Source organism: Pseudopodoces humilis, chromosome 1 (assembly GCF_049639895.1).
Source record: "Pseudopodoces humilis isolate 2021_Gansu_Grassland_sample_001 chromosome 1, ASM4963989v1, whole genome shotgun sequence".
Lineage (NCBI taxonomy): Eukaryota > Metazoa > Chordata > Aves > Passeriformes > Paridae > Pseudopodoces > Pseudopodoces humilis.
The window spans coordinates 4,010,613-4,027,451 of record NC_142200.1 but is presented as its reverse complement, the minus strand read 5'-3'; the positions used below and the strand labels follow the sequence as shown (position 1 = coordinate 4,027,451).

The window sequence follows — 16,839 nt, the reverse complement described above, 5'->3', positions numbered from 1 at the left end:
GGGCCAGCAATGCAACAATTCAACTTGATGGAAAAGATAGATGCAGCACCACCTATTGGGGATGTGTTATACACACTGGTTATTACAGTTTTAAGAAGTACCAGAGTTTTGTTCTTCATTATAATGACTTGGTTACAAGGAAAAAAAAAAAAGAAAAAAAAAAAAAAAGGCCAACTAGGAACAAAAAGAACTTTCAAAAGAGAAGATAGAAGGACCAAATACTATACCTGAGACTGTTCACCAAGAAAAAAAAATACCTGCATATCTTTTAAATACCTCCAAGGCTGTTGGCTCAATCCCTTCCCTGCTTCCCTGGGCACCTTTTCCAATCCTTTTCATGCAGAATTTTTTTTTAATAGTGAATCTAAACTTCTCTGAGCACAACTTAAGATCATTTCCTCTCATCTTAGCACTTTATTACCTAGGAGAAGAGACCAACCCCTACCGGGCTTCAGCCTCCTGTCAGGTAGCTCCTTGCCCAGCTTTGTTCATTTTCTTCAGACAGGCTCCAATGTCCTTCTTGTAGTAAAGAACCCAAATCTGAACACAGGACTTGAGGTGTGGCCTCACCAGTGCTGTGTACAGGGGGATAATCGCTGCCCTGGTCCTGCTGGCCACACTTTGCCTTTGGTCACTCAGAAACTGCAGCCTTGAGAGCTGGAGAGAGGCAGCTTAAGGGGAGAAGAATCACCTCAGGAAGGTTATAAACAGCAATGAAACAGTTAAGGAAGGACAAGGAAAGAGAAAGGAATTATCAACTTCAAGTCTCCTTGCTAAAGACCTCTTGAGTCAGACCACTTTGATGACCACCAGTGGCCTTGGTCCTGTTCCAACACTCAGGCATCAGCTCTGTAGTGTTCACACAGCTAATTCAGGGTGAGGCGCTACGGGCTGACAGCTTTGTGTACGATAACGACGGATCTTGCTGATGTTTTCATCTTCCTTGGCAATGCACAAGCACACGCAGCCAGATCCCTGCCACTGCTCTTCACCATCCATCCTCCAAGTGTAAAATATCCACCTCAGGGAAGTTTCATAGCCAAGTTGCTTGTTTTGTTTATCATGAAGACAGCCTGTGTGATCCTGCAACAGCTTGCTAGTACGCAGCTGTATCATCATCCTAAACCTCACCAGCCTGGAAATAACTCACTACCCTGCGATAGCACAATACACACAAGAATGTAAGAGGATTTGTTGGGTTTTTTTAAGCCTCCATCTATTTGCTGTAGATTCATTCAGAACAGAGACTTCTGCTCCAAAAGGATGGCAATGTGTCAGACAGTAAAAGTACAGTTACAGGATCAGAGGTGAAAAGCACACACCACCTCAAATTTCTAGACCCTTGGTCTGCTTTATTAAGCAGCAATCCTGATCAGATACCTAGGCTTCCAAAAGCTTTAGGAAGCAGCAAAACTGGGGTTTCTTTTAGTTTTTTGCTTTCTTTTACACAGTGATTTGTTTTCATCAGAACTTTATTCTGGGCTCCTACAGAGCAGCTTTATCAGTGTCACTCAATAGATGCAGCAAGACAGCCATGAAGCAAGGATGCAGGCAAATCTCATTTAATTAGCATCCTTGCCAACCAAAGCCTAAGCTTATGTGAATGTCACATTTAAATTTTAGGTCTTCATATTTTATTTTTTAACAACCCATCAGCATTTCTAATAAATTTTAGCTTAAGGACTGTTATATCAGAACTGTTATAAAACCATGTCTATTAAACATATAATTTTGTTGACTGCTTGCACACTTCCTGTACTCATCTCCCAGGCCAGCAACATTTGCAAGTTTATTTGATTGAAAAGGAATCTTATTTCTCTGTTGCTACTTTTCAGTCAGATCATCATCTCATGGACCACTGGTAGCTCTGAGGGCTTTTGCACAGGACCTTGGCAGCCCTGGAGTGAGGGACGGCCAAGTCAGGCTCATGCAAGTCCCTGTGAAATCCCATCCTCAAGCACACAGCAGTGACAGAGGTTCCTGGATATTTAATCCCTCTGGAAAGGTGCATTTATTTGCTGCTTTGAGTTAGGTATAAAAATGTAGACAACTGCCCTGTGCCTTGAATAGGAAGTTTAAGTAAATGCTTAAATTCAGAGCTGGTGACCACACTAATAGGAATAAGCATCCACAAATTAAGCACTGCATCACTGTGCATTTATCATCTCCAGCTGTGAGTAGTGTTAGATCTTTGTTTAGTGAAATTCTCAGTTATTTCTGATCCTTAGGAAGGGATGGATACAAGAGGTTAAGTCCATCTTCCCTACCTCAGGTTTCACTTGTAATGGTCTAATAAACCTGGGATTTCTATAAAGGAGCCCTACAAAAGCAGACTGATGGATACACTTTGCTGGTAATAGAAAATTGTCATTTTAGGATTCTAAGCTTTCAAGCTTTTTGCAATTTTTTTAAATAATTTTGCTTAAGCTCATTTTTTACAGTCTGACTTACTCGGTTTGCATTGAAAGGGACCTTTGAAAGTCAGATAGCCCAGCCCCACTGCAATGCACAGGAATATCTTCACCTAGATCAGGTTGTTCAGAGCCTTGTCCAGCTGGGATGGAATCGGGTCTCTCAGGCCTGTCAGCCACACCACTCAGCTTGGAGTCATCTGCAAATCCGCTGAGGGTGCACCTGATCCCCCTGTTCATGAGTTTGATGAAGACTTTAAATCATTATGGTGCCAAGCAGACCTGAGGGATGTAGCACTAATCTCCATCTGGACATTGAGTCAATCACTGCATTGTGGATAGGACCATCCAGCCAATTCCTTATCCACCAAACAGTTCATCCATAAAATCCATCTCTCTCCACTTACATAAGGATATTGTGTGGGACTGTGTTAAAGGCTTTATAGAAGTCCAGACAGGTGACATCTGTAGCCCTTCCCTTGTCCACTCCATGTGGTCACTCCATCATAGAAGGCCCCTTGGCTGATCAAGCAGGACTTGATCTGGATGAAGCTGTGGCTGTCCCAAGTCACCTCCCTGTCCTCCAGAAGAGCCCTAGCACACCTTTGAGGAAATCTGTTCCATGATCTGCCCAGCCACTGAGGTAAGGCTCATCAAATGCACATCTGTCAAGAAGACAAAACCCCCCCAGAGAACATTTATTTTTCACAATCCAATGATGCCATTTGAACAAAACTCTGGAATTTGCTCAGGCTCATCAGAATCCCAGAACCACAGAACAGGTGAGGTTGGAAGGGACCGCGGTGGCATCACCTGGGGCCACCTCCCTGCTCCAGCAGGGCACAGGAGTGTCCAGACACTTCTGGAACATCTGCAGTCAAGGGAGACTTCACACCCCCTCTGGGCAATCTGTTCAGTGCTCCATCACTGCACAGGAAAGAAGTTCTCGCTCATGTTCAGGTGGAAAAAATTAGGGTACAGAGTTCTGAACCAAGGGCTTATTCTGCACCTTCTCTTCCCATTTTATTACATACACGAAATGGAGTGTTTTAGCGAGGCAGTGAGATCTGAAATAGTTGTGGGGGAGAAGGGCTTGGGTCCCTCAAGCTGTGCCAGGGAGGTTTCGTTTGAATCCTGGGAAAATTGTTTCACCAGAGTTTTCCAGCCCTGGCGGGGCTGCGCACGGCAGCGGTGGAGTCCGCATTCCAGAAGGGATACAAAAGCCGTGGGGGGACGGGTGGGCCTGGCAGTGCAGGGGGAGCGGCTGGCCCCAGTACTCGGCGCTGTTCTCCGTTTTTAGGAATGAATTATTTGTTCCCTGTGAGGGCGGTGAGGGAATGGGCGGGGGAAGGAAAAAAGGAGTGCGCGCGCGCAGCTGCCATGCGCGGCGGGTCACGGGGTGACGTCACAGATGACGTAACGTGTACCGCCATTATAAATCCGCGCCGCTGTGCACAGCCCCTTTCGCTCCGCGGCGGCCCAAGGTGCTGAGTCCTTCGTACGAAGCTAAGGCCGAACCACCCGGCGACCAGCACCGCGCCCCGCCATGGCCTCCGTCTCCGAGCTCGCCTGCATCTACTCCGCCCTCATCCTACACGACGACGAGGTCACCGTGACGGTGAGTGCGGCCGCACAAGATGGCGGCGGCCGCGCGGCATGGCCGCCTGAGGGGCCGCGCCGGGCCGGGCCGGGCGGGCTCTGAGCGCCGCTGTCTCGTTGCAGGAGGACAAGATCAACGCGCTCATCAAGGCAGCCGGAGTGAACGTGGAGCCTTTCTGGCCGGGGCTCTTCGCCAAGGTGGGCGAGAGGGGCCGCGGGCCGGGCAGGGGCGGCGTGTGGGGCTCCCCGCTACACCTCCCGCCCGTGTTAACGGGGCTTCGCTGCCGCTTCTCGTTCTCCGCAGGCGCTGGCGAACATTGACATTGGGAGCCTGATCTGTAACGTGGGAGCGGGCGGTGGAGGGGCTCCGGCTGCCGCCGCTCCTGCGGGTGGTGCCGCGCCCGCCGGCGGAGCCGCCCCCGGTAAGTGGTGGCCGTGTCTGACCGAGGCGTGGGGACGTGGATCCATGGGATGGTTGGAGTTGGGAGGTCCTTAAAGTTATCTCTTTCCAACCCCTTGCCGTGGGAAGGGACACCGTCCTCTGAATCAGGCTGTTCAGAGCTCCATCCAACACTTCCAGGGATGGGTCAGCCACAGCTCTGCAAGCGCCAGTTAGAGAAGCTGTTTCCATGTGGCTTCTGCCATGCAGTATGTGTGTGTGAATGTTCTCGAGCAAAGCACACCCTTCCCTTGAGGAAGACTGGCATTGCATATGAAGTCAATGTACAGGATTAGTGTTGCCTCAGAAATAAGACTGCTCTTCCTGTACATAATCAGGATCATACAGGGCATCAGCATGTCCTCTTAAAGTTTTTCAGGTTTGTTAGAAATTAATTCTGAAGGCACAAAAACACTGTGTTAATAGTACAAACTCAGTTTTTGGGCTGCTGGATTAGGTTGTTAGGACTGCTCAGGTCTTGACACTTGATGTTAGTCGTTGCATGTGTCACCTTTTGTGACAAGTGACTTCTCTGAGCTCATAAATTGGAAAATAAATTCCATCTCGTTTATTTTCCAGCTGAAGAGAAGAAAGAAGAGGAAAAGAAGGAAGAATCAGAGGAATCTGATGATGACATGGGCTTTGGTCTTTTTGACTAATTAGTTTTGTACCAGCCTGTAATAAAGAACATCTGCTTGTACTCGTGTCTCTCAGGTGGATGTTTGTGAGGGGGAGAGAGTGGAGGATGGCCAAGTTACCTACAGCTCATTAAACTGCCTCTCATGAGTGTTCAGCTGGGGCTTTACAACTTCCTGTCAGATTTTTGGTGTTTGACAAGAATAATTAAAGCTTCTACATGCACCCAGAGCCTCTGGACAGGGGAGAATGAAATCCCAGTGAGCACAGGATGTGATGACAGCCTGGAGCTGCAGGATGGACTCGTGTTCAGCAAAAGGACTGAGGCTGGGCTGGTGCTGCAGTGCCTTGTGCTGTAACACCTCTGGTTAGGGCAGCAATGCAGCTCCCATGGTACCTGTGCAGGGGCAGCTGTGGCACAGCCAGAGGCTTTTCACAGTGTGGGATAAGGCTGCAATTGTCAGGTAAAGGGCTGAGGTTGTGTAAGGTACAACCTGGCCAGAAAATTGGGTGTGGGAGGTTATGTAACACCTGATGGAAAGGAGCTGCTTTAAAGGCATGAATTTTGTAAATAGCTTTTGAAGAGGACTTTTCCAGGGCAGCTGAACAAGGTAAGGTCTCTGTTCCAAATGGGTGTTTCAAAGCATTTGAGGCATTACAGAATTTCAGCTGTGTAAGAAGGATGCCCAAAAGCACATTTTGTGGAAAGGGGTTGTCCCACATCTGGACCAAACACTGATGGAACTCAGCACTATCCCACCTTGTACATTTATGTAATAACTTTATGATAGGATGGTTGGTAATTTGTATTATTAACTTGTTTATATTTAAAAAGACACAGGTACCCAGGGAAGAATTCTTTTGCTGTGCACACACATGAAATAGTAAGAGTCAGAGTTTCACTGGTAACACCTTTTTAATAGGTCAAAGTAACTGTACAGTTCATTATATTCTTCCTGAGAATAATTTATATCCCTCAACAGCAAAAAGGGAGTGTGGTTTTTATTTTAACAGAACAGATGGCATAACTGGAAAACCAAGGAAAATCTAATTACACTGCTCTACTGTAACTCCTCCCAGGCAAGATAGACAAAAGGATGGGTTAGTTAACTACAGTGGGTTTAAAATAGTCATCATGGCTTTAATCTGTCTTTATAAATTATATAAAAATGGGGGACATGAATTGTTACAGATCTCCTCTAAATGCAGCTCTGAATTGCTCTGGTACAAAGCAGCATTTTCACTTCCAAGGAAAACAACATTGCTACAAAAGAACTGGCACGTTATCCTGGTGAAAAAGACGAGTCTTCAGTTGTGTCCTACAGCTAGTTCCAAACAAATGCTTCACACAGTCACGTGAAAGTAAAAGGCAGGAAGATGAAGAGGGCTTTAGTTTGTCTTGAAATGACTGAAGTCTTGAAAATATAGCTTTTTATTCTTTCTCTGTAAATCATGATTAGCATATTGCGATGTAAGTGTTCTAATAAAAAAAAATTCCAGTCTGGACAGTTCATATACTGTGGGCAAGAATTCTCAGCCCTGAGGTTTCCCCGAATTCTTCACAATATCTTTCTCCCATCTGCTGCTCCACCAGTTTTGGCTCCGAGACCGTGACCCGGTGGCAGCTCAATGGTGGCAGCTCAGTGCGAAGCGTGTCCCATGCGATGGTGTGACCTGCCCTGTGCCCCAGCTCTGAGTGCCCGAAGGCTCCTGTACAAACCGCCCCTGCTGCTAATGCCACCTTCTGAATCCAGCCCAGCTCAGCCCTACCAGAAAGACTTGGTTAAACTGTTGCAATGAGAGAACCAGCAGCAGTTGGTCAGGTCTGCTGAAGCCAGAGGCACTGGAAGGCCAGGACTGCACTGGGTTAATCCTCACTGCTGGTGGAAGGTGAAGGAACATCCTGTCGCAAGCAGAATTCCGAGGCTGATGACATCTTCCCTCAGTGCTTAGTGCGGTCTGGACTGGCTGATTTTCAGTCTGGCTTGATCGATAACATCCAGCAGGTTTTTGGCATCCACAGCCAGGGCGTGAGCAGCGGTCAGCATTTGCTTCTTGTACTCCTGCTGCAGGCTGGTCATGACGTACTGCTGGGCCAGCTTCATCTTGTTGATGAGCTCGGCCAGGTCTGAGTTCAGCAGCTTCTGTGCCATCTCAATCTGCAATGAGACAGCCCTGTCAGCCCGGGGGGGTGCTTGAAACACTGCACTCACAGCAATGCCACAGCTCCTGCCTGATTCCTGACTGAAGCTGGGCCGTTTCTGAGGGCACCATGTGGAGCAGCAGATGGAATTTGGCACCTGCTGAGCCACCCACTGTTAAACAGCACCAAGACCCAAGCAGTGGATTTTAAACCACAACTTGGCATAAACAGCTTGTTGTGGGTTGTCAGGTCCTTATTAGCATCACTCTTTTTATTACTGAAGTAGCTCTAAAACATAGAGGTAGCTCTAAAAAACGAAACAAGAAGGGAGATACAAGTTGCTTAAGCACACTGCTAAGTCAGCATGAGCCTCTGAGCTGGCACTTAGAGAACCATTCTCTGGCTTTCTCAGTACCACACTCGTTCAAGGTTTTGGAGGAAAACTGTCTGAATTATGAACTTAATTGAAAGCTCTCAGTCACTCCTCATCCAGAACTACAGACAACCTTCCAGCTGCACCAAGCCCTGCTCAATTACCTGTTCAATGACTTGGTGTGCAAGCAAATGACAGGTGACATCTGCACTAAGAATTAACCCTCAAATGATTCCCTGCCGTGGAATACTGGGATTTATGTCACCTTCCTTTGTGTGTCACCTATATCCAGTTTAAGCATCCTCACTGATACCAAGCCTAAGTCCATGCAGCAATTTTAATAAAATGCATTTAATGCAGAACTATAACCCAGGCCTTCAAACTGCTCAGGGAACTAAAAGGTGCACCTGTGCCAAGAAGGGAGCACCAAAACCTGTCCCAAGGGCTGAAGCTGAGTGGGAAGGCAGTGGCTAAGCACCAGGGAAGCAGAACTCCACGTACCTCTCTGTGGGTGCTTGCAGGGAGCACTGGGAGGGTCTCATCTACTGTTGCCAGTAAAGTTCTTAGTGCCAAACCAACCTCCTAAGAAAAAAAATATTAAAGAAATAAACTTTAAGGACTTGGATGAAGCAGAGGAGAGAATTTTAGGAGTGCAATTTAATCACCTGGATAGAGTTGAACATGCCTAAAGCACTTCAAAATCCCACCTGCAATTGTGTCTATCACCATCAAAACAAGATGCCAAAGGGTTAATAACAAGTTTTTCTCACAGAAAGTGAAAATGTGGAGAAGACAGCACACTACTCAGCACCCTGGATAAGCACAGGCAAGCTGGGCATGAAGCACTGCTGTCCATAACGCTGGGCATGGAATCCAGAGCTGCGGCCTCTGACCACAAGTCACCCACCCCATGAAAAAAGCTTTTCTACTTCCAGCTTTCCAGCAAATTTCTCCTACACCACTTGAAGACCTCATTCAGGGAAGAAATAAACCCTGATTTTAGGTATTGTCCCCGTACCTTCACCATGGGCACATACTCCTCAGGTGGAGCTGGCTGGATTTTACTGGACATTTCTATCACCGCCTTCACCAGCCCGGTGACGTTCTCATAGACTTTGTCATTGGAGCGGTCCAGGTTGGCTGTGGGAGGAGGGCTGATCTCCTGCGGCTGAATCTGCAAGCAGAGAGGAGCTGCTGGACCTCCCGTCCCCAGCAGATGGGGCTCGGCCGCTTCCCAGCCGGGACGGGCTCAGGTTCCCGTGTCCCCACAGCCCCCGCCCGGCCCCCCGGCTGCCCCAGCACGCTGGCTCCAGAGGCTGAACGAAGTTTCTTTTAGTTCTTCTGACTGACCCTGATCTCTGAAATGACACTGGGCAACTTCTACCAGGGTTTCCCCAAAGACTTTCCAGTGTAACACCCTCAACAGAGAAGGGAATAATTTGAGGAATAAGAGTTCTGAGTGCTTAACATATCTCTGTGGTTCAAGTTCCACTGTGAGGGCAACAGGTATCAGGTCCCTCATTCCAGAAGGGCTTTCAGTGCTCCAAAATAGTGGCAGAGCACACAGTAACACACTGATATGTTAAAGAGAGAACTGGAACGAGATCATCCTTGAGATCCCTTCCAAGCCAAACTATTCCATGATTCTATGACATTATTATTTTGTTAGCGAAAATTTACAGCAGGTTAAGAAAAATGGTGTCACCAGTACAGGTGGGAAACATGGAATGCTTTTAGATAGTTGATTTCCAAGAGATCAGAAAAAAAACTAGTAAGTTAAAAATCCTGTGGTCTTTACTCAAGCAAAACTTACAACAAGTTAGATATGTCTGGAATTAAATCAAAGGCAGACTGAAATAATCCCAGGTCTGAAATGAAAGAAACTTTGCACACTTCCTTTGTAAGATCCTCAGTATCACAAAACAGTAAAACTACCAAGCATCCCAGTTTCCTGCAGCTATTCCCTACTATGGCATGCCCAAGCAACAACTGAATGTAAGCAGAAAGTTAAAAAATTCCCGATTTCCTCCTGGATCTGAGATGGTTCATGGACCTTCAGCTCCCTACACTTGATTACTGCTGGCTCTCAGGGCTGGTCCTAGCTCCAGAAATGTTGCACTGCAAGCCCCTGATACACTGCCCTGAAGAAACTATGGAGTGCTTGGATGAGACTTTCTTTAAGGAAAGTGTGCAGGATTCAGCACACAGTGATTTCATTTTGTAGCATTTCGTTAAGTGGGTACCAACAGCTATTACAGATTCACTCTAGTGCATTGATCAGAACATACCTTAGGAAAATGCACACTTTAATTGCCTCAATCAGCAGGAAAGGGTGTGATTCAAATCAGTTTCAGCAATCAAGAAGTTAAAACAGTAATTTGGCAAAGTCACATGCAAAGACATTTTGGAATAGGGCACATACACACTCACGCACTGCTTACCCTCCATGGCTATGGTTGAGCAGAATGTGGGGGGAGGTTAAAGAAATTTACCAAAAGAAGGGAAAAAAAGAAAAACAATATTAATAAAACTCAGCAAGAAAAACAAAACAAAACAAACAAACCCAAAACATGTGTAGCAATCAGAGACCAGTTAAAAAGCCTGCAACGAAAACGCATCCTCTCCAGAACTGGCAGCCACTCATGTTAGCTCTGGGTCCTGTGTGACAGAACGTCTGCTGTGCACCCCTGTGGGCAGTGGAAGGGTTTGCCATGCACCCCATGCTTCCTCCTGACTAAGCACACAGGCAGGAGATCATGCAAAGCTGGACAGGAGCAAGCCAGTCTGGCGAGCAGCAGAGTGGTGAGTGGAGCAGAGGGCCTGGGAAACCACCTGTCAACACTGCTGGTTCCTCTGCACAAACAGGCCAGGACTCGATGCACTTAGGAAAAGTTTGTATTCATCTTTCTGAAACTTTTTGTTTAGGTAAGTCATTATGGGAAATACATGGTCATTTAACTGTGCAGGACTTGAAGACTTGTTCACAAGAACTCATCACTTCATTCTTGCTTAGGAACTACCAAGAACCCACATTCCAGATGATACCAAACCCTTGGAACTCTAGGCCCTCACCTTCCAAGACCATGGACATTGTGTTTCCCAGCACTTGGTTTCTCTTTGTTTATCCCCAATATCAACATCACTACTCTGCAGAAGCCCTGAGTTTCTTTGTGGAACTGGCTGACTCTGCCTCACCCAGGAGCTCCCTGGAGCCTGCCCTGAAGGCTTCCAAGGGCAGGCAATTCCAATCCTCTTCATTTGTGTTCTCCCTGGAAAGGCAGTCTGAACTGGGTGTACAGAAAAGGGAGTCTGAAATGAACTCTAGAAGCATCTTCAGTTTAGGACCAAAGCCATTAACAAAGCTGTGCCAAAAAGTAATGGGCTGTTTTTTTCAAGGGGCATAAAACAATCCAATTTCAAGAAAAGTTTGACAGAAAAAAACAAGATCAGCCCTTCTTTCCTACTCAAAGAGCTATTTAATACACAAATCATGTTCACTTGTCATTTCTGATGTCTCTGACTGCTCAGGTTTGTTTGTTGTCAAAAGAATGTATTTCAAAAACATTTTTTCATGTTCCAGCATCAGCATTTAGAAAGGAAATTTAAGAGAAGCTGAGTTTAGTAACATATCTGTTACTGCTTTTTGACGTTTTCTGAGGCTTGGCAGCTCGTAAAGCGCTGGCATCATTTTATAATAAATAATCTTGCTCAAATTCACTGCTGTTGGCTACTGATTCTTAAAGATTCCAGTAATCCCAGAACAAGAGCAGGAGTGTGACAGGCCGGCAGTGGCTGGGATCAAGTTGTGCTGAACACACTGCTCTGATGTCAGGTTCTGAATTTCATGCTCAGATGAACTGGGCTTTTTCTGCATTTCCTTAAATCATGTAAAATAAGGGTCACTCATCCCAACTGCTGTGGCCTCCACACCATGGATTCCCGCTCTTTACTACAGTCTTGGCAGAGCTGTTTCCTGGAGATTAGAAAGGTGGCAAAGTCCCACAAGCAGGGAACAGCACACAAAGGGATGATTTTGGGAGTGCCTGACATCCTCAGGAGCAGGTCTGTGGACACCAATTGCAGCAGGGGCAGGACACAGCACTCTGCAGCAGCACCTGTGCTACAAAACTGCTGTCAAGTTTCAGTTTTGGCTTTATTGCTATTTATGGGAAATGAAACAACACATCAGGAAGTATCTCACTCCCAGGTCAGATGGCCCATTTTCCCTCTTCCCTTGTTCCCCAGAGCTGGTAGGGTTTGAGAAACCCTGGTGCTGCAGCAAGAGCTTTTTGAGCACTGCAGGGCAGGTCTCACCTTCCTGTCACCAAGGACAGGAGACTTTGGTAGCATCTGAGTAACTGGGATCCCTGGGCATGCTCCTTCCTGCTGAACAGGGAACTGGGTCTATTTGGGAGACCTTGTACACTCTTCAAACTAGAAATAAGCTCACCTGGGCAGGTTCTGGCTGAGGAGCACACTAAATCACAGACAGGGAGAACCTGAGCTCCCTCCCCATCCCCCTGGAGAGCTGCCAGGGTGTGTTTGCTCCATGACATTATTTACTCATCAAGTTTGGTCGCCTTTGCTTTCCTTGGTTTCTACTTCAGGAACACCAAACTACCTCAGTGTGGTCATGTTTGATTTCCTGGGGGTATTTCATGTGGCCCTGGTAATGTTCCATTTGTTGTGGGTGTTTCACCTACCTTCACACCCTCGTTGTAGCTGTCCACGGGGCTGTTGAGGCTGGCGAGGCTGCCCAGGTGCCCGGGGGCTCCAGGGCGCGGAGGCTTCTTTGGCGGAGCTGCGTGATCTGCTTGACAAAAAGTTTGTGTTTTTAGAGCACCAGCATGTCAGATGTACCTGCACCCTCCTTCTGCTCTGCCAGCACTGCACAGGCTGCACGTGCTCCTCTCTGCCAGAGATGGACATCTTTAGGTGTCCTGCAGTAAATCCACTGTTTGTGGGAGCTGCACTTTATGAGAACAGGATTGTTTCAGTAAAATATTTGAAACTCCTTTTGTGGGTAACTGCTACTGCTCTGGGCACAGCTAGCCCAGCCTTGAGAGGGTGTCACCCCTGGTACCACAGCTGAGTGCCAACATACTGTGTGTGTCTGGGAAACCAGACTTCTTCCCAGCAGCAATCCTGGGTGTGATTCACTTTTGAGACCAAGAAACCCAACTTTAGGTGCCTACTGCTGTTTTACATGTCTGAACTCCACACTGGGTGAATTCCCATGCTGACTCAGCTTCCTCTAGACATTTCCTGCTTGTTGATCTGAACACTTCCTTGGTTTTGCTGACTGCATGTCTGGGGCCTGCATGGGGTACCTTAACACACAGCACACGAACATTGATGTGTAAGTACCTGGAACTGAATCCACCCTGTATGGAAATACTGCCACGAGCTTTTGTTCACTACTGCTACTGAAAGGCTTGTAATCAAGCAGTTAAAACATCAGTATCTGCATTTACTGCTTACCTGGTTTTCCCACAGGCTGATATATGTGCTGGTTACCAGCCTATAAAATAAAATAAACATATAAAGTAGTTATTGCAGTGCTTGAAGCTTTCATCAGCACTATCTCAAACACCAAGTGCAGCCAGCTCTCAGCACATTTCCCACCAGTTAAAAATACATTCTAATTCACCATCATCAGTCCCTCACTACAGGTGTATTACTTACAGAGCAATAAAAGAATTTGCATGTATTTTGTACTGCTCACAACAGCCCTGGCCTCTACATTACAGTTCATCCTCACTACTCAAAGGTGGTGCAACAGTCACCAGCAATTTCAGTCTGTGCCCACAGATCCAACTGTAGAGTCATGGTGGTGAAGGAGAAATGGCAACACAACAAAGAGACTCCAGAACTTCCTGCTGAATGGTTCTGTAATGGGAACACACTTCTAAGCTGGTCTGCTTTCTTGTTTTGTTGCAAAGCTCTCAGTCGAGGCCCATTTGCTTATCCACTGGGAAGAATTCAGTAACAGACCAAAGTGACTTTCCCTGGTAATTGCATTCGTAAATCCTTCACACCAACCTCATCACCACTGTGAGCAGCACAAGTGTCAGCACAGTATTAAGGAATATATCTGCATCGACTGCCCTGGGCCATAAGGGTGATTTTAACTTCCCAAAATTCAACTGGGAATATCATACAGTGGACACAAATAAGTCCAGGAAATTTCTGTGGAAGTAACTTCTTGGTGCAGGTATTAAGGAAGGTGACAGGGAAAGGTGATTCCTGGAATTGTTTGTAAACAGAGAGGGACTTGTGGGCCAAGTGGTGAACAGTGGCTGCCTCGGTCATGGTGATCACAAAGGAATTGAGTTTCAAATTGTTGGAGGCAGGAGAAGAAATTCCAGCAAAACCTTGGCTGCAGAGAGAGTGAACTTTGGGCGCTTTCCAGGAAATAGTGAGGTCCCCTGGGAATCTGCTTTCGAAGGAACTGGAGTCCATGGATATCAGGTGCTTTTTAAGAACAATCTTTTAAGAACACAGCAATTCTGGAATGCTGGAAATCAAGCAAGCAGTGCAGAAAAGGGCCTGGCAGAGCAATGATCTTCTAGAACTTAGGTGGACAAAGGAAGTGTACAGACTTTAGTAACTGGGACAGGTGGCATCCCTACAGAGATGCTGTTTGCAAGTGCAGGGAGAGAATTAATGCTGACAAAGCTTGACCACGATTTCAGCTGGACAGCACCACAAAAAAGACTTTTAAAAAATGTCAACAGCAACAGGAGAACCAGAAATGACGTTGGTTTGTTGCTCTATGAGGTTGGTCACCTCACAAACAGGGACATGAAGTGGAAACATTTAGTCATGTCATTACCCTTGATTTGTGCTGTTAACTTAAATATTTCAAATCTCATAACCCCAGGGGAAGAGAGAGCAAGAAAGAGGCAGAAGAATGAAATCCCACTGAAGCAATTCTTGCATTTTTACTTCCACAAAATTGTGTATTGAAACTGTAAGTCAAAAGAATGTGATCAGACAGGAACTGCCAAAATGTGGGTGGTAACTTCTCATTTGTATCACTGCCCAATTTCTCATCCTCTCAGTCAGAAACTCAAATTGACTCACAGTAGCATTAAGCATTTCTCACGGCAAATGAAGTCAGAGTTATGTTCTGAATCTACTGAGAACTACAAGATCAAATTCTGTGACTAGAAATGTAGTTATCATGAATTAGAGTCTCTTTTAATACCCATTTTGTCCATGACCATGAAGTGTTTTCTCCACATTTTTTCAAATGGGCTGTGATATTGGACCATCTCATCTGGGCAGACAGGACTTCCCCTGGCCTGAAAATCTCCTGGGCATCTCAAAGCATCTTCATGAACAGCACAAAACACAGCAGCACTTTTCTTGCTCTTATATAAAGATGCAACAACAGCCACAGCCTAACAGTAACTAATAGTCTTCTCCAACTTCATGGAAAAAATTTTAGAAGCCTCCAAACATGAATGTCTCCAGAGACCATGCTGCAGTGTGTCATTGATACACTCATTCATGACTGTGTCTTGGCTGCAAATGCAGAAAGAATCCCTAAATTCTTAAGAAGTGAAGAAATGCTGAAGCCAAAGCAGGAGTTTACAGTCGCATCCCAAATGAAACAGAAGGGTGAATTTAAAATGTCCACTACTTTCCTGGGGAGAACTGGATGAAGCACCAGGTTTGGGCCGTTAATAGTCCCTAGCCTAGTCCCTACCCCCCTTTTCCAACAGTATGATCCAGAGATCCCAATGGCAATTAAACAATTGAAGAGATGGTTTTACTTAAATAGAGGGGAGTTAAGCCACTAAGAAAGAAGACCCGAGCTGCAGCTACTGTCTGGGAACAAAGGAATGTCTGTGGGGTTTATTCCAATTGTTTCATAGTGGATCATTTACCCCAAACAGATTTCTGGGTAATACAACAGCAACATCTACATTCCTTCTGAGAAAACCCTTCAGATATTTAAACAACTGCAAAAGTTACTTTAATCCTGCTTCCTGTTGACTGAACTTGCAGAAAACAATCCCCATTTTTTAAATAAAAGGCCCAATTCTACAGCACATGAGCACTTGGAAATTATTGTAATGTATTTGTGGAAACATTTTAATATTTCCATATTTAATATTTAAGAACAGCTTCAAGGGGGGGAAAAACAACCAACCAACAAACCCCAAACCCCCCAAACTGATGCATGAGCCACTTTGCTGTGGCTGCTGTTCCCACAGAAGCTGAGCCTCTTGGAAAGCTGTACCACCATGTAGTAACAGTGGAAATGTTTAGCAAAACCTTTAAATCATCTCCCACACCCAAGACAGTGTACAGCGTGTTCTACCAGGAAACTGGAAGAGCTGAGAGAGGAAAAGATCCCCCCACACTTACTGGGCCCTGGAGACCTCCATCCTCCCGGTCAATGCTGCCTCTGGAGAGCCGCATGTCAGGTTTCTGAAACAAAAATCCAACAATTCACTCTGTGCTCTGCTTACCCACTGATGTGCCCTTGGCTTAAAGGCAGTGTAAAGACAGGAAAAATTCTGTTAAAAATGCACACTGACAAATCCAGATGTCATTTCACTTCAGTCTCTGCACCCCCGCTGTCGCCACCAGAGCCTCAGCTGCTCCTCCACCACCCGCCCTCAGCACAGGAGTAAAAACGCTCTAATAAATATCCAAAGTACCACTGCCCTAACACAACACTGGAAAACCTGCATTTTAGTTTTATCAAGGACAGCAAAAGTTTGGTTTATTCTGGAAAAAAAAAAAAAATTAAAAAAAACCCGCTTTCTTCCCAACAGCAAAATTCCAACCACAGGATGAGAAATGCTGCACATTAACTCCCACTTCCTGCCCCGGGATGGCTTAAATGTACTTGGCTCCCTCTCCAAACAAATGGGGCCAATTACTGGAGCTCTCTAAACACTCCATTTGCATACAGCCAGCCAACAAAGCCATCCAGATGCCATTTTCTCCCCATACAAGCAACAAACAAATTTCTATTTTATGTGTTTTAAGCACACTACAGGAACCTGGGGCTTGGTTGTTTTTAAGAGCAAAAATAAAACCACACCAATTTTGATATTCCCCCCTCTCCCCACCCCACCCCAAACCAGTCATTTTTCTCACAGAACATGCTAAGATGGAAGGGACTAACAAAAACCACCAAGTCCAACTTCTGTCCTTGCACAGGAAAACCCCACTTATCTCCCCAGCAAATCCAGGGATGTTATATTTATTCTTCAAG

General features: G+C 46.0%; 2 protein-coding genes across 23 annotated transcripts in view; one reads left to right on the top strand and one right to left on the bottom strand.

Annotated features, from left to right (window-relative positions):
- The first annotated feature begins 3,827 nt into the window (after nucleotides 1–3,827).
- Nucleotides 3,828–5,149, top strand: RPLP1 (ribosomal protein lateral stalk subunit P1). Its single transcript, XM_005516884.3, has 4 exons — nucleotides 3,828–4,029; nucleotides 4,134–4,208; nucleotides 4,315–4,432; nucleotides 5,029–5,149. Exons 1-4 carry the CDS (start codon nucleotides 3,958–3,960, stop codon nucleotides 5,106–5,108), a joined length of 345 nt encoding a protein of 114 aa, XP_005516941.1. The 5' UTR covers nucleotides 3,828–3,957; the 3' UTR covers nucleotides 5,109–5,149.
- Nucleotides 5,150–5,982: 833 nt separating this feature from the next.
- Nucleotides 5,983–16,839, bottom strand: part of PTK2 (protein tyrosine kinase 2) — a 190,250-nt gene continuing 179,393 nt past the window's right edge. For 13 of the 22 annotated variants that reach the window (XM_088050960.1, XM_088050955.1, XM_088050950.1 and 10 more), the window contains 6 exons: nucleotides 15,981–16,043; nucleotides 13,083–13,122; nucleotides 12,305–12,414; nucleotides 8,620–8,775; nucleotides 8,103–8,183; nucleotides 5,983–7,244 (listed from right to left, as the gene is read on the bottom strand). In XM_088050960.1, the coding sequence (XP_087907086.1) occupies nucleotides 7,035–7,244; nucleotides 8,103–8,183; nucleotides 8,620–8,775; nucleotides 12,305–12,414; nucleotides 13,083–13,122; nucleotides 15,981–16,043 (660 nt within the window). In that variant the 3' untranslated portion in view covers nucleotides 5,983–7,034. The remainder of the gene's footprint in view (nucleotides 7,245–8,102; nucleotides 8,184–8,619; nucleotides 8,776–12,304; nucleotides 12,415–13,082; nucleotides 13,123–15,980; nucleotides 16,044–16,839) is intronic. The other 9 variants (XM_088068867.1, XM_088068981.1, XM_088068991.1 and 6 more) reach the window with 1 other exon arrangement.

Coding starts and splice junctions, on each gene's coding strand:
- RPLP1 (XM_005516884.3), top strand. CDS start 3,958: ATGGCCTCCGTCTCCGAGCTCGCCTGCATCTACTCCGCCCTCATCCTA. Junction 4,030..4,133: donor ACGACGAGGTCACCGTGACG/GTGAGTGCGGCC, acceptor GTCTCGTTGCAG/GAGGACAAGATCAACGCGCT. Junction 4,433..5,028: donor CGCCGGCGGAGCCGCCCCCG/GTAAGTGGTGGC, acceptor TTTATTTTCCAG/CTGAAGAGAAGAAAGAAGAG.